At 25.9% G+C, this 15,926-nt stretch overlaps 1 protein-coding gene across 1 annotated transcript; it reads left to right on the top strand.

Annotated features, from left to right (window-relative positions):
• Positions 1–257: 257 nt before the first annotated feature.
• LOC145830297 (methanethiol oxidase-like) lies at positions 258–14,955 on the top strand. Its single transcript, XM_082938257.1, has 13 exons — positions 258–312; positions 888–1,026; positions 2,404–2,476; positions 2,952–3,137; positions 5,522–5,639; positions 5,960–6,142; positions 6,437–6,492; positions 6,724–6,849; positions 9,092–9,170; positions 10,163–10,326; positions 12,655–12,824; positions 14,262–14,384; positions 14,788–14,955. The coding sequence occupies exons 1-13, from the start codon at positions 309–311 to the stop codon at positions 14,825–14,827; spliced, it is 1,461 nt and encodes a 486-aa protein (XP_082794383.1). The 5' UTR covers positions 258–308; the 3' UTR covers positions 14,828–14,955.
• Positions 14,956–15,926: the final 971 nt, after the last annotated feature.

Raw genomic sequence — 15,926 nt, 5'->3', positions numbered from 1 at the left:
GTATTTAATACCAATGACATGTTTTATTATTGTCCTTTATGTTAAGGTTAAACATATAAATTGAAAATATTTATAATAAACACCTAAACAATTAACCGTTATACATGGTGTGATTGTAACTTTTTAAAGTTTAGATTAATAAAAAATTCTCTATAAGCTCAAACAACAGCTAGTTTTGAATTTTAGTTTTATAAAACAGAAAAATCTCTTTTTTTTTAAGTTTACAATCAATTAAGATTTTATTTTTTGTTTTCTAGATTTATTCAAGAGAACAGTTTCAAATTTTTGCCGTGTAGTCAGCGTTTAAAATGTGTAAGTTTATAATATTTTCTTGTTTATTATTTTTCAACAAGTTTTTGTTTTTATGTTAATGTAGTGTTCAGCACAAGAAAAATAAATATGTAATAAATATGTCTCTGTTTTGATTTAGTTCTTAATTATTTTTGTTAAAAAAAGCATTATAAAAAAAATATAATCACATTTGTAACATTAGAAAACCAATTTATAAATGTGTGAAACCTTTTAATGTCTTATATCTTAATCATTTTTTGTCATTAGTTAGTATAGTTTTGTCATCAACTAAAGATGCAAGTTATTTTTAATTAAACACTTAGTCATTTAATAAGTGACTAGACAAGTAAAATCTTATAATTTCACAATTGTGAAATATAAATGCATAAACGTTTTAATTTCAAGATTAATCGTGTACTTATAAACTACTCTTAACTTAACAAAAGTTCTTATTAAACAAAATATAAAAGTAAAAACTAAATTCTTAATATCTTGGATACAGTTTTCTTTAACCACCATTAAAACTGCCAAATATAATATTAATTATATAAAACTTTGTAACTGCTCATTTATTCTATTTTTACTGTTTTCACCAGCATCGCGTCTTGAGAAGGTGTCAGGACACTTGGAGAAGAAATGTTGCAGCCAACTACAGACTGGGCCCGGGTACGCGTCACCAATCGATGCCATGAAAGCCCCTAAAGAGAAACTGCTGTACATACCATGCATTTACAGGTTATTTGATTGTGAAAGTTTTTAAATTTGCAGTAGTTTACTGAACATTTGCAAGCATTTACAAGTATTTCACAGTGTTTTTATAATTAATTTTACACTTTAATCAATTTTAAGTGCGCTCGCTTTGCTGTAAATGTCGAGACCAAATGTTTTGATATCAAAACTTTAGTTTCCATGTGTTTACAGGTGATTTGATCGGTGATAATTTTTAAAGTTTATGGTGACTTTTTAAATGTAATATTGTTTTTTTTTTCCTTCCAAACTATACTTATCTGTAAAAAAGTGTTTTTGAGTTTTAAGCTTTGGTTTTACTAAAACGATTGTATTTATTAAAACTCAAATTAATGCCTTTTTTTAGTTTTGACTTTTCAAAACGTTATTTTAAATTTAACTCGTTTATTTAAAAAGTAGTACTAATTCGATGTATTCTAAGTTACTTTGTCTAAACTTTTATGAAATAATAAAATTACCATTTTTTCATTTTCGGATAAAAACATTTACTGTTCCAAAATTTTAATTTTTTCTTTAGACTACACATTTGCTTGTTAATACTTTTAACATTCTGAAATTATTTTAAGCGTATAAAAATAAAATCAAACATCAACCTTGATGAACTATAATATTGCAGCAAAATTTTAGTATTAGCATATTAAGTGCTAAAACATGAACTTAATTACAGACAGTTTATATATTGTGGTGAGTAACATATATAAAAACCACATAAGACTTGTAGTAAACTAATTTAACTTGTAACTTAATCGGTTTGTATGAGGCTCGCTATAAATCAATGTAATTGGCAAGCTTATAATGACATAAGATTATGCTGTTGTGAGAAAGCGGCATGTACAAAAACCCAATAAGGATTATGTTAAATCAATCTAGTTCGTAAGCTAGCTTTTGTTCAAAGCCGGGCATTAGTATAATTTGTAGATATTCTAATAATTGCGCATGTGAAAACCTTGCTTTTACGTTGATTACCAGTTAGCAGTTACTTGAGTACAACAAATTGCCGCAAGACTACTTGCTGCATTGTGCGTTAGCAGCGAAATCGTTTTTGACGTATCAGAAAGTGAACAATGTTTAAATATTTTCAAATTTTTATTTAACCAAAAGTTATAGAATTTGAGTTTTGAGATTCTGTTTAAATTAATAAGTTTGAAGTATAAATACAGATCATCTACTTGTAAAAGTATTTAAAAGCTCAACTAAACGTTTTACATTTTACATTGAAGTTTTACTTCGACCGAATTCGAATAAATCAATTATACATAGTTGTAAAGTTTTATAACTAGGTCAGTGCTTTTATTTTAAATTAACCATAAATAATTTAATTTTGTAGCGTTTCAAAAACAATAATAAAACAAGTTATTATCACAGGAACACCCCAATTCCGGCTCCTGATTACATAGCAACCGTTGATATGGACGAAAGCTCACCCACTTATTGCAAGGTAACTTTGACGTCATATAACTTACGTCATCAAGCGTATTATTACCTCATTACTTTTTGTTTCATTGTCGTAAAAAATATTGTGATGGCACAATATTAAAATTAATGACGATCGAACATTAAGTTTGTGTTAAACACTTTTTAATTTTACTAGTTACTACTTTTCCTATCTTAAGTGACTAACTCTGTATGTTTATAACTTAAGCTGATTTTTTTTTCGCAAAGTGGTTACAGGTAAAATGTTAAGCTGCTTAAAATAACACTTCTATATAACTATATGTTATTATTTATTAAAGCTTAATTATTTTAACTAATAGAATATTTTACAACAAAATACAATTTTTAAACTATATTTGATCTATTTAAATGATCTTAATAACTATACCTACTACCTACTTATTATATATAGATGCCAAGTCTAAAACAAATAAATAAATACATTCAAATAAAGTTAACAAACAAATTATTTTTACAAGATTATCCACCGTCTCGAGATGCCGAATATGAACGACGAGCTCCACCACACCGGTTGGAACGCGTGTTCTTCATGCTACCACGATCCCAGCAAGAGGAGGAGACTGCTGATCTCGCCGGGACTCGTGTCTTCCAGGTTGTACGCCGTAGACGTCGAATCCAACCCCAGGGCTCCTAAACTCGAGAAGGTTCGATACTTTATTATTTTGATTGAAAATTTCAAATATTTAAAACTTAAAACTTGGTTACAATTTTTATTTTATTAAATAGATTATTTTTTTAACTGAATCAAGAGATTAAAAATTTTGGCAATTTTTTATATAGAATAAAGCATTTAAATCAAGTATGTATTTTAAGTTATGATTGTTTTGTTATTCTCAAATATGTTTTAAAACGAATCGTAGTATTACGAAAACATTTAGTTTACTTTTTGCATTTTTTGAGATAAGTTTGTACAACAAAAACAAAAACTTTAAACCAAATATTTTATAACATCTAGTTTGTTAGTAAGTCTTATAGGTAAAAAACTGTTGTAAAATAAAAAATAATAACTTAAAGTAAATTTAAGCTTATATTTTTGTAAGTAGGTTGTCTTAAAGTAGTTTTTAGTAATTCTTAATAGAATTTTTCAATTAGGCATTTAAAACACACATAATGCTCCTAGGTGAATAAGTTGTAAAAACAAAGGTTTTAATTACACATTTATCTGCTTAAAAGCTTTTTATTCAAGGTGGTTTTGCACATTAGTTTCTGAATAATAGGATTAACAACAAATTTGTTTTTAGCTTTGCTTACACGTTTAATTTTTTGATATTCAAATGTTTATTTTAAATTAATTCTAGTAGAAAAATATTATAAAAAAACAACTATTCTGATACAAAAAATTTAATTTAATAAACCTTAAAAATCAAAGTTTAAAACTAAGAGATTGTAAATAAGTAATTATAGTTATTTTTTAATTAAAATCTTCACGCTTTTAACTTATTATAAAGTTTAAAGTTTTAGCTGATTGACAAAATATTAGCCAAACTACTTTTAACAAAAATTTTAAGTGTCAATTATTAACAGTAAACGTAATTTTATATTAACATAATGTAATAGAAATAAATGCTTTTAAACTATCATAAATTTCAAACATTTTATAAGTTTTTTTAGAAGATTCCAAATGTTTAAGTTTTGCAATAACTATTTTACAGAAATACAGATAACAGCAGTTCAAACACCTTTAAAAAGTTACTAATATCGTCTATATCTGCGTTTTATAGTATTTCAACAATACTCGCAATTGTTTTTGATACTAAAATAGTTCAAATCTGTTAAGTATGATATCAATCTACTTTTAAAAAATTCAAGCATTAATCGGTTGAAACATTTACTGACTTCAAGTTGTAAACATCAATGTTCTGTTTGAACTGCGAAAATCGAGCATTATCATTGTTTAATTAGCGACTCGGCACACAGAATGCTCATTCAGTGTTTGCAGAGCGAAAAGTGAGCAATCGCTAATGTATGAGCAATACTGCAAACTTTTCAATGTTCGTCACGTTTTTCGCTAAACGTGAAATCTTAAATGTAGTAATGTAATTACGATAAATCTTTTATAATCAAACTTCATCAGCAAGAACTTTTGCCAGTCGAAATTACTACACAATTGTAAATTGTTTATGTATGCCTATTTTTGCAACTAATAAAAGTGCTACGTATAAAAAAATAGTTGTATTATCATATTACGCATAGAATTGATTAAAAAGATTTAAAACATTAATTTATAAAACTCATGTTAATATTATAAAGTTTCAAAAGTTTAATTTAAATTCAGAGTTTTACCATAATTTTAATTGAATTACTTTAAGTTCTATCACACTAATAAATAAGTTTTCAAATTACTCATTGATTTATTTTAGGCAGCATATACACTTTTAAACTAGGTAAATCATTGTTTAATACCAAAACTTTGTTTACAGCTTTATTCTATCAAGTCCTTATACTTGTTTGTTAAGTAAACAACTAAGTACTGGTATATTTTATTGCCCTACAACATGTAATCGACCAAATATTATCCACTAAAATTTTATTTATTTGCACTATAAATGTCAGTTTGTACAAATTACAGTAGCGAAAGAGTTTGTTTTTTTTTATTTAACTAAAAAACTTTGTTGTATTTTTATTTTATAATAATCGTACTTTAAATTAAACATTAGACATTTTTATTTATAAGTTCTTTAAAACTCATCTGAACATATTTAAAAAAAACCGTGTATTATCATGAAAAAAAAACTAAAATACTTTTGTAAAAACTGAGTGAAAATTAATCAATCTTTAAAATTGATTAAGAATAACAAATTATTTAATTTTCTGTTTAAATGATTTATTCTTAAAAAGGTCTTATTTTTATAGACATATTTTATATATTCTAGACAAGTAATTGAAACGAAAGTTATTAACAAAATCCTAAGAACATATTTTTCATATTTCGAAACTTAATTACTTAAATAATTTAATATAATAAAATATAATACACTGTTTAAGTATACAACTAAAAATTATAAACAAATATTTATGATAAAAATAGATAGTTGAACCTGAAGTAATGAACCACGCGGGTCTCGCAAACCCCCACACAGTCCACTGTATCCCTGGCAACCAGATCATGATCTCTACAATCGGTACCCCTGATGGTAACGGAAAGGGTTTGTCGTTGAGTTTTTTAACCATTTGAATTATTTTCCTTTTTTAAATCTTTGGTAGCGATTGTTTAACGTATTAGCCAACTAAAGTAAACAGTTAACGGTAAGCTATAGAGTTATGTTTAACTGTTTTATTAGTGCACTTGTAACTATTTCTTTTTCTTACACTTGCTCTAGTTGCGGCGTTTGATAATGTCATTTTGATCGAAATTGTTAGAAACTCGGTTATTTTTTCATATTTTTGAAAAACTAAAATTACCCAATTTACATTCAAAACGATTTTTCCAGGAGGATTAATTTTATTTATTTCTTTTTCCTTCCAGGAGGATTCTTCCTGCTTGATTCAGACACGTTCGAGCCCATCGGAAAGTGGGAGGCCGACGGCAACAACACCCCGTTCGGATACGATTTCTGGTACCAGCCCAGGCACAACGTCATGATCAGTACTGAGTGGGGAACCCCCAAGAAGCTGTTGTCAGGATTCAAAATGGAGGATCTCGAAAATGGTTTGTTTGTGTGGGGGATTTATTTGATCCAAATATATTGTTGTTAAAATTTAATTTAAAAAATAAAAACATTTCATTTTCATAAAAAAATTCGAGCGTCTAAATAACTGTAAAGAAAACTTTAGTTTTCGTAAAGCATTTTAAATTATTTTTATAAAATTTAAAAATTGATTACTTGCTTACAGAGTTTACAATTTTTCTAATCTTCTACTTCAGACTTTACTTTTAATTTTTTCTAGATATTATAAAAAGTCTTAGTTTGTTTTCAAAAAACTGTTAAACTTAAAAAAATAGGACATTACGGAAAGAGTCTTCATGTGTGGGATTGGACTGAGCACAAAATTATTCAGGTAAATTGATATTAAATTCAAGAAAATTTTTTTTCAATAAAAAAAGATCATAAAAGTATTGTTAAGATGTGTGAGCTTTTTTTGTGTATATTTGTTCAAAATTAATTGAAGCTGTTCGATTTTTTAGGTTTACAAACAGACTGAATAACTTACACAAATTTATATAATTTGAACAGACAATAGACCTAAAACAAAACAAAATAGAAAACAAAGTTATAAAAATTTCAACAGACAATAGACTTGGGACCTGATGGGTGGATCCCACTTGAGATCAGGTTCCTTCACGATCCCAACGCGTTGGAGGGTTTCGTCGGATGCGCATTGAGCAGTACAGTTTTCAGATTTTTCAGACAACCTGTAAGTATCTATTACTTCTTGTTATATGTTTTTAATTTTTGTACATACACATATACTATACAATATTAATTCGTCGGATGCGCATTTAGCATCACTAATTTCAGATTCTTCTGGCAACCTGTTAGTTCGAATATATGTTATTTATTTATCTTTATCATCTATTTTTATTCTTCACCACCTTCTATAACCGTTTATTGTAATTTCTACTGTATTTAAATATTTTTGTAAAATTTTTGTTTCGCGATTACTTAACGGTGTTCAAATTTTCAGGCAGCTTGTTAGTAATGTTAAATGCTAATACTTGAACTAGTTAGTTCACTAAAGCTTGAAATAAGTCTGCTATTCTTAAAACATGCCAACTTATAACCATGCCAACACACTTTTTTATGTAATGTTGTTGAACTAAACCGTTTGCAGGTTCTATACGTTGCCTATAGTGATATGCTATTGTTTCTTATCTGTCAAATTACTTCTGTTTTCAAAGCAATTTTTATCTTAGAGTTTTGGACTTATGCTTTTACTTTATACTGAATTTTTGTAGCTTAACATGTTAGGTATATTTAAATACTTTAGAGAGATGCACTGATATCATTAATTAGCTACTTAAAATCAAAAAAGTTAAATTTGACGTGCTGTCAACAACAATAATTCAATTTATTTGATTAAGTAAGAGCTTCAGAATTGTAAGCCAAATTTTTATAGAATATTTTAAAAAATGGATTAAGTTTTAAGAAAAACGTTTATAGCTTTAAACTTTATATTACTTTTAATTACACAAGTATGATTTTTTTAAGTTTTATTTAGTGTATATTTATTGTTTTTATTTAACAATTCAACCAGCTAGCGAGTTTAATTATTTTAATATTAAAGTACTTGCGTACAAAAATATTTATTTTTATTTTCTCAAGGGTCTTGCTTGTCAAGGTTTAATTAAAGTCAGTGCCTTACAACCTTTTCTCTGATATATACATAATTTGTTAGTTACAACTCAGAACTTTTATTAATTTATTTTTTCACGTTTAGCAACAAAGCTTAATTCATCTACAGCAAAATAGGAAACACTTATAAACTTTTACATATAAACAAAAAATTATAATTATAATATCACTGAAAATTTGCTGATTGTTTTTATTACGCTGACTTTGCTAGTATAGGTGTTGTTTACAAGTTTAAGCGCTTTATAAGCATACTTGAAACAGTGCTTGAAGCAACAAATGACTCACATAGCGAGTGGAAAGTCTACTTTCTAGTCCAAAATTGTGGTAAACCCCATTAACGCGGTAAACCACGTTAACAGATTCACGGGATCAAATTACTGCATTAGTTTTGTGTTTTTGTTAGACATAAAATAACTACATGCAATATAAGTTTACAATTTTTAGTTGACTTTGTGTTTTGATTATGATGTAATAACAACTACTTAAAGTATTTAAAATCTTTTATGTTTTATTTGGCTAAAAGACTTTTTAGTAGTTTTGTAGTATTTTGAAACAAAAATTTTGACTTATACTTCAAGTAGTTAAAACATAATTGAATGTATGTTACAACATTTTTCTTATATAGTTTATCACAGAAAATAGCTAAATAATATATATTAGATGATAAACACACTTAATACTAATACCGTCGTTTGAAACTTTACAACAGTTTTTTATGTATTTTACGGAAGAAATATAGCTTGCAGGTTTTTTAAAGTAAAAAATCTATTTTAAAAGCTTAAAATGTATCTAATATGGCTACTGAAGCCTAATATCAAATTTTTTTTTTCGCTACTTAATAGTTAAGATTTTTTAATTCCTCTTTTTTTAATTTTTAAATAGATTAAGATCTATGTCAAACAAAAAATTTTGCAAAGTATTCAGTTAATTTTTTCAACCGTGTTAGCATAGCAGTTTGAACCTGTAGAAATAATAAAATATAAAAGTACATGTAATTTAAAAAACAATTATAATTTTACGATTGATAGAGTAACCGCTAAATGTGTATAAGACTAGCATACTTTTTTTTAGAAAAAAAACTTTAAAATAATATAAATAATTCTTTAAATTTAAAACTTTTTTCACAAATATCGCTGTTGGATTGTCTAAGAGTTTTACAAATCAGTACCAACATATCAGTTCGGTAACAAATAAATTCTTTTAACATTAAAGATATATGTACAAATAAAATTGTATTACAGCAAACTCGTATTTTTCTACAACATAATATACAAAAAATAAAATACAACAAATTTTTTTTGCAGGACGGCCGCTGGGAGGCAGAAAAGATAATTTCGATTCCCCCGAAGAGCGTCGAGGGGTGGGCCATGCCTGAAATGCCAGGTTTAAATGTTTATTATACTTGGACTTTTAATTACATGATATCTGAGTGTGTACGCTTTTTAATTTACGCCCTAGTTAACAATATGTTTAGTTAAAAAGCACATTAAGTTTATAAAGCAGGAAAAATTTAAACTAAAACTTGCAAAGCATGAAAAAAAAAAGCTTTAAGTTAAAATTTTTTTATTATTATTACCATTTTCAACTCTTAAGAATTAATATGCGTGTAATTAACTTCAAAGTATAATTTAAATACTATTTTCTTATATATTTTTTTGCTTCTATTAAGCTTGTTTTCAAAGTATAGCCTCCGGTCAAACTGATTTTTTTGATATGATTAAAATCTAGCTATTTACCACAAAAATTTTGCTTACGACTGATTGAAGACTTTCTACAAAAATTAAAACGTAAAATATGTCTGCAATGAGCTTATAGTCTAATGTCAAGGTGTTGTCTTTACCACATATATTTGATATTAAAGTATGTTAAAGATCACTATTTTTGCGACATTAAAACTTGCTAAATACAACTATTTGCTACTTTCGCTTACAATATAGTTAAATCATTTAGTATTTTGCTATTCGTGTTTTAATTCATCAGATCTAGTCACTTTTATTGAGTTTACATTCGACAACAAACTAAATTTTCTTTTTTTTATATATAAAAGTGTAACACTTACATAAACTATTGTTGAACCTAAAAATAAGGTTGGTATTTTAAATTGAGACAAAGTTTAAACTAAGTTTTATTTAAAAAAACATTTTGGACTGTTAAAGACATTTTAACTACTAAATCAGCAATTATTTGTAAATTTAAAACTTTTTATTAGCATTAAAATCCTACTTACTTCTATGTGACAAGTAAAATGTTTGTTTTAAGTTCTTTTTAATTAAAATACATGTTTTAGAACTCATAAACGACATCTTATTACCATTGGGCAATAAGTCAAACTCTAAAATATGTATTTTTTTATAATTTATTTAATTAATTCTCAGGTCTCATCACCGACATTCTTCTCTCATTGGACGACAAATATCTGTACTTCAGCAACTGGCTGCACGGGGACATTCGTCAGTATGACATCACAGACAGAAGGAACCCAAAACTTGTCGGTCAGGTTTTCCTCGGAGGTAGCATTTGCGAAGGGGAGGGCGTCAAGGTGTGAGATTTGTTTTATTTATTTTTAAACTTAACGTTAATTTTTTTTTGATACATATTTACTGGTTGTAAATACTACATTATTTTTCTAAGATGTAAATATATTCGATTACAAACTTTTTAATTTAATTAGTGATAAAATATATTTAATCTAATGGTTCTTGAATTCATTTGTATACTTATAAAACTGCCTAATGAAAGAGAATAATCAGATGTCAAAACACATTTATTCTATTTATAGAAATTTGAAAAAAAATAGAACGTGTAAAACTATTTTAAAATACAATAATACAACAGTGTATACTATTTTAATATTGTATTAGATACAAATAGTTGTTCAAAGGGTGATTAAGTATTTTGATTGTAAGTGTTAAACTTATTATACAAACACTTAACATTGTCAAAAATTTTACGCTTACTTTTCGTTTACATCTACTTAATTTTAACTTTTGTCTGTTCATTAGTTCAAAGCTTTTCTTTAAGTTTTTGGTTTCAAAAATAATTTGTGGTTTTTTTTATAAAGCTTAACTTGTTTAAGCTACTTTTCATAAGGCTTTTAAATATAAATGTTTTTGTTTGTTTAGTATTAAATTAGACTCTTAGTTAACTAAAATTTATTCGGCAAAATTCGATCAAAATTTAATTAATTTTATCCAACCAACCTTGGATAGCCAACGACTTTTAACTTTAAGTAAATATTTAAACGTTTTTGTTTGAACTCAAACAAAGTATGACTACAAGATTGTACAAACAAAATGTTTTTTTCAACATTCTAGCTGCAATTAAGTTCAAACTTTGTTTTAGTTTGACACTTTTTTTCTAACACTTTCTAATATTAAAACCAAGTTTTTAATAGATTAGTCCACATTGAAACTCAATTTAAAACATACCATAATCATTTAAGATGATATTTTACACTGCTATATTTTCGCTATTAGTATAATGCTAAATTCAAACTTTATTATAGTGTTTAATATCCATTTAACAGTTGTCTTTTGTTTTGTTTTTTTTAACTTTCAAAACATAAACTAAATTTAGCATCCTATTTAAAAGCTCAATTATTAAACGCTTATAACTTCTAAAAGTCGTTATATAGCGCATTTTGTATTGTATTTACTTTAAGTTTGCCAACAATATTATGTTGTACAAAGTTAAATTGTAATATTTTTATGAAAGCGCTAATTATGCGGTAAAACTACCTGATTAAAACATTAATTAAAAATTTAAGTTCCAATTTTACATAAGTAACGTTAAAAATATGTTGCTAACAAGCGAACTGACCAAAAAATAAATTAATTTAATTTGTTTAGCTAATTATAGACTTTTATTTAAAGTTGAAACACTTTTTACATTAGTAAAAATGTTATTGGAATAAGTTTCAAAAAGTCATAATGTTTTTTTTTTTAAAGAAAACAAAACAATACTATTAATAATTTTGTTTTTAATTTTCTTTTGTAGAATTATCATCGTATATTATTATTTCGAAGAAAACAAATTTCAAAAGTCTCATACAATCAAGTATACGTTAAAACTTTATTAAAATCTTAATAATTAAGCGTTATTACTGTATGCATTTAAAATTTTGTTTAGTCAGCTTTAAAAAATTTTGTGAGTAATAACACTTTGAGTATATGTAGTGCAATACGAGAATTTTCGTACGTGTTTTTTTAACAAATCATCGTTTAATGTTTTAATCTAATTGTTGAGTTTTTTACTCTAGAATTATTAATGGTTATCGAACTTTATGGGGATAAGACAAACTTGTTTTTAATTTTTTTTTTGTGCTTATTTTTGAAATTTAAACTTCAAAACAGACAGATTTACATATAGCACTATGACTTGTAATATCGCACTATGACTTAACTAATATTCATATTCTTGAATATGTTAATAGTTAAAAAGCAAAATGGTTACAATCTATAATCAAAAACTGTACTACAAAAAAATAGTTATGCTTTTAAATCAAATATACCTTTTCTATTTTCAAACGATTTTACTTATTTAAAAACCTTTAGAAGAAAGTTTTTTTTTTCTTGTTTATAACAAATCAAAAAAAAAATAATGTGTTCAAACGTTCTACTTTTCTTTTATTTTAAATTTTTAGGAATTTCAAACTAAATTAAAAAGTAAAAAAGATAGACTAACAGTATATATATAAGATATATACCAATTATAGAAAACTTGTCTGATTTACATTATTTTACATAAAAATGTTTACAAAGGTTCTTTTTAGATTAACAGCTCTTAACTTATTGTTCAACAGTCAAACTTATACTAATAAAATAGTTAATACAAATTTAATAAAAACTTTAATACTCTCTACACTCAGGTAACAAAAGACATCGAGTTGAAGAGCCAGCCGAAGAGAAGGGTGTTGGGAGGCAAGGAAGTACCGGGAAGTCCCCAAATGCTGCAACTCTCATTGGACGGTAAGAGGTTGTACGTCACGACATCCCTGTACAGCGGGTGGGACAAACAATTCTACCCCGATATGATGACGTGAGTGTTTTTAAAGTATTAGATATATATGAATAAACATACTTATTCAAGGTTTTTTGTAATAGCTTAAACAGTTATAAAATTTTGATCTAGTTTAAGTTAAATTTTAATTACATTATTTGTACTTAACTTATTTCAATTTTTTTATACTCTACAACACCTCTTTATGGTGGTATAAACAATTCTACCTTGACACTATGACGTAAGTATGAATTTCTAGATTTGTATACACGTATTTAAAGTTAATACGCAGTTTCGTATGGGGCAAAAAATACCCTGACAAGGTGAAGTAAGTATCACTGTAGTTGTTAGCTATATATTTTTTTGTTCTTTTGTTTTTATGATTAAATTTAAACAAACTCCCTGATACATTGACATGGATTTGATTTTAATGTTTTTTTGTATAAGTAGCTATTAAACGACAAATTAAAAATCAAGTGATGAAAATATCTTATTTCTGTTTTGTACTCGTTGCTTTGCGCTAAGTTTGACAGCTTTTTACATAATATTCACCTTAAATTTTGCTTATATTGATAAAGCTGAAGCTTTTATTGTATTTTGGTTTAAAATCTAAACAAAGCATAAATTTAGTTTACAACATGTTTACTTTTATAATTATTTTATTAATAAACGTTTTGTTTGTTTAAAATATTGTCAGAGGGGGTGTGTAAGTGTATGTGGCTACAGTTTTATGCCTTTTGTTTTTTGTTTAATTATTATTATTAATACTTATGTCCTTGCTAGAGACAAATGTCAAACTCAACGGACATTCAGTTTGTTTGATATGTGGTAAACTTCGCAAACTTTTATTTAGTTCTCAGAGTTTTTCAATATTCATGTTACTAAAGGTCAAACGAACGTTTTGTTAAGATACTGTGTTTACTGTGTTTTGTATACTGTGTTTTGTGTGATACTGTGATACAAACATAAAGAAAGCTGGACAAGCAATAGTTTAAGCTTTTAGATTTCTAACTAATCTATGTCTTGTTATTTGCCGGATAAGTGAATACTTTGTATTATATTTACTTAAAGTTATACCACATACAGCTTTTGAAATATAAGTTATAAGTTAATACAATCATTATTTTCTCAACTAAGTTTACTAAATCAACAGTTTTAAGATAAAAAGCAATAAAACGTATTACTCAAAATTTTAAAAATTAAATCCTGTTAAGCTACTCACATAATATATTTTTTAATTTAAACAATTTTTTATGCATTAAGTCAACTAAAATGTAGAAATATGTATAGCATGAGTCTCAACTTACTCTAGAATTAAATATACGTTAATTCTTTTCTAGAAAAAAAAATCAAACGATCAAAAACCAAATAAAAATCAAAAAAAATTAAAATGAATTATTTTTTTGTTTTTGCATAAAAAAGATTTTGAAAATTAATGTTAAATTAAAAAAAAAATTAAGTTTTGTATTTTCACAGCAAGGGATCATACTTGCTCCGCATAGACGTCGATACCGAAAACGGGGGACTTACCCTAAACGAAAAGTGCTTCGTGGACTTCGGACCTGAACCCAGGGGGCCCGCACTTGCTCACGAAATCAGGTAAACTGAACTGGTAGTAATGTTTTGTAATTACGATTTTAACAAGTTGTGATTAAGAAACATAATTGTTAAATGGATAAATTTGTTTTATAGCAAAAAAAATTAATAAGTTTTTACTTTTGCAGCAATAAAAACTAATGAGTAAAGTGTTATGATGTACAAGTAGAACTTAATGTACTCATATCTTGTCGTAAAGCTTACAATATGATTAGAACAGTATATATTCAAAAACATCAATTTGAATTCAATCTGCATGCATTTTTTTCAACCAATATTAGTAGCATTAAGAAAAACATAACAATACACAAAAACTTAATATTAAACACAATAATTAATCAATAAAAAATCTATATATATATATTTCTAAAAATCATCTGAAAGATCAACAAATTATCATTAACAGGTACCCGGGAGGTGACTGCACATCGGACATCTGGTGTTAGAAATTTAACCGCTATGAAGCGTAAAAACTTTCAATTGTTTTGTTTGTAATTGTACAGTATATTACTTGTTTGTTGTCTTGAAAAAGAAATCTTTAATCATTCGCTAATAAACAAGTCATAATCAATTATTTTTTTTCGTTTTTTTAAGAACTAAAAGGGTTTTAATAATGCATATAATTAGATCGTAACAAAAATACAAAAGTAATGTTTTATTTTTTTGATTTACATAATTTTAATTAAGTCAAACATTTAAACTTTTGATATATATACTTTAAAACAAACTTATTTTATAATCAAACTTATAACGCTTAAGTTTTTAGGTTGTTATTAAATCAAAATTAAACTTATTTAATTATAGATAACTCTTAGTTTTTTAAGTTTTTAATGGAACGATGTTTAAACTAAAACTAATTTAGTTGTAAACAAACAAACAAACAAGAAAAGATAAAACTATAGTTTATAAAATAAAGTTTTAGGGAATTTATTAAAGCTGAAGCTAAAAAAGTTGAAATTTCTTTAAAAAATTCTTAAAGAAAAAGTTTAAGTTACTTTAGAGCTATTATTGTCAATATGGTAATTGTAAACCTTTTCTTGTTTATATTTAAACACAGCTTTTGTTTAATTTTTTTTCTAAATTGTATAATAACATAATTGACTTAACATATTTAATTTTCAACAAATATCATGATGCCACAAACTCTGTACTATGTAGTTTTATAAGTAAAAACATATTATTACGACAAAAAACATACATTCATTCACTTCATAAATCTTTTCTACGCGCTAGTGTGTAAGTTAAGACTTTAAACATTGTATAAGAAAGTAAGATAGATAAGTGTTACTAATAAACTCAAGCAAGTTATTTAAATTATATTTAGACTGTAAGATATGTAAAAGTATAAGTACAAACCTTTAAAAAAAGTTAGTGTTAACTTTTAAACCTAGCATTAAAGTTTAGAGTTATTATGTCAGATAAAGTATAATTTTAGATTTAAATTTTTCTTACTAGTTGTAAATTTTTTTTTTTAATTCTTGTTTCATATCATAAATTTATCAAAAAGTATTTTTCATTACAAATACAAAGTAATTGCTTAAACTA

The sequence above is a fragment of the Thalia democratica genome, chromosome 2, assembly GCF_965202585.1.
Source record: "Thalia democratica chromosome 2, ktThaDemo2.hap1.1, whole genome shotgun sequence".
NCBI lineage: Eukaryota > Metazoa > Chordata > Thaliacea > Salpida > Salpidae > Thalia > Thalia democratica.
This window is presented reverse-complemented; position numbering and strand designations above follow the sequence as displayed.

Coding starts and splice junctions, on each gene's coding strand:
- LOC145830297 (XM_082938257.1), top strand. Junction 3,138..5,521: donor GGGCTCCTAAACTCGAGAAG/GTTCGATACTTT, acceptor TGATAAAAATAG/ATAGTTGAACCTGAAGTAAT. Junction 9,171..10,162: donor GGCCATGCCTGAAATGCCAG/GTTTAAATGTTT, acceptor ATTAATTCTCAG/GTCTCATCACCGACATTCTT.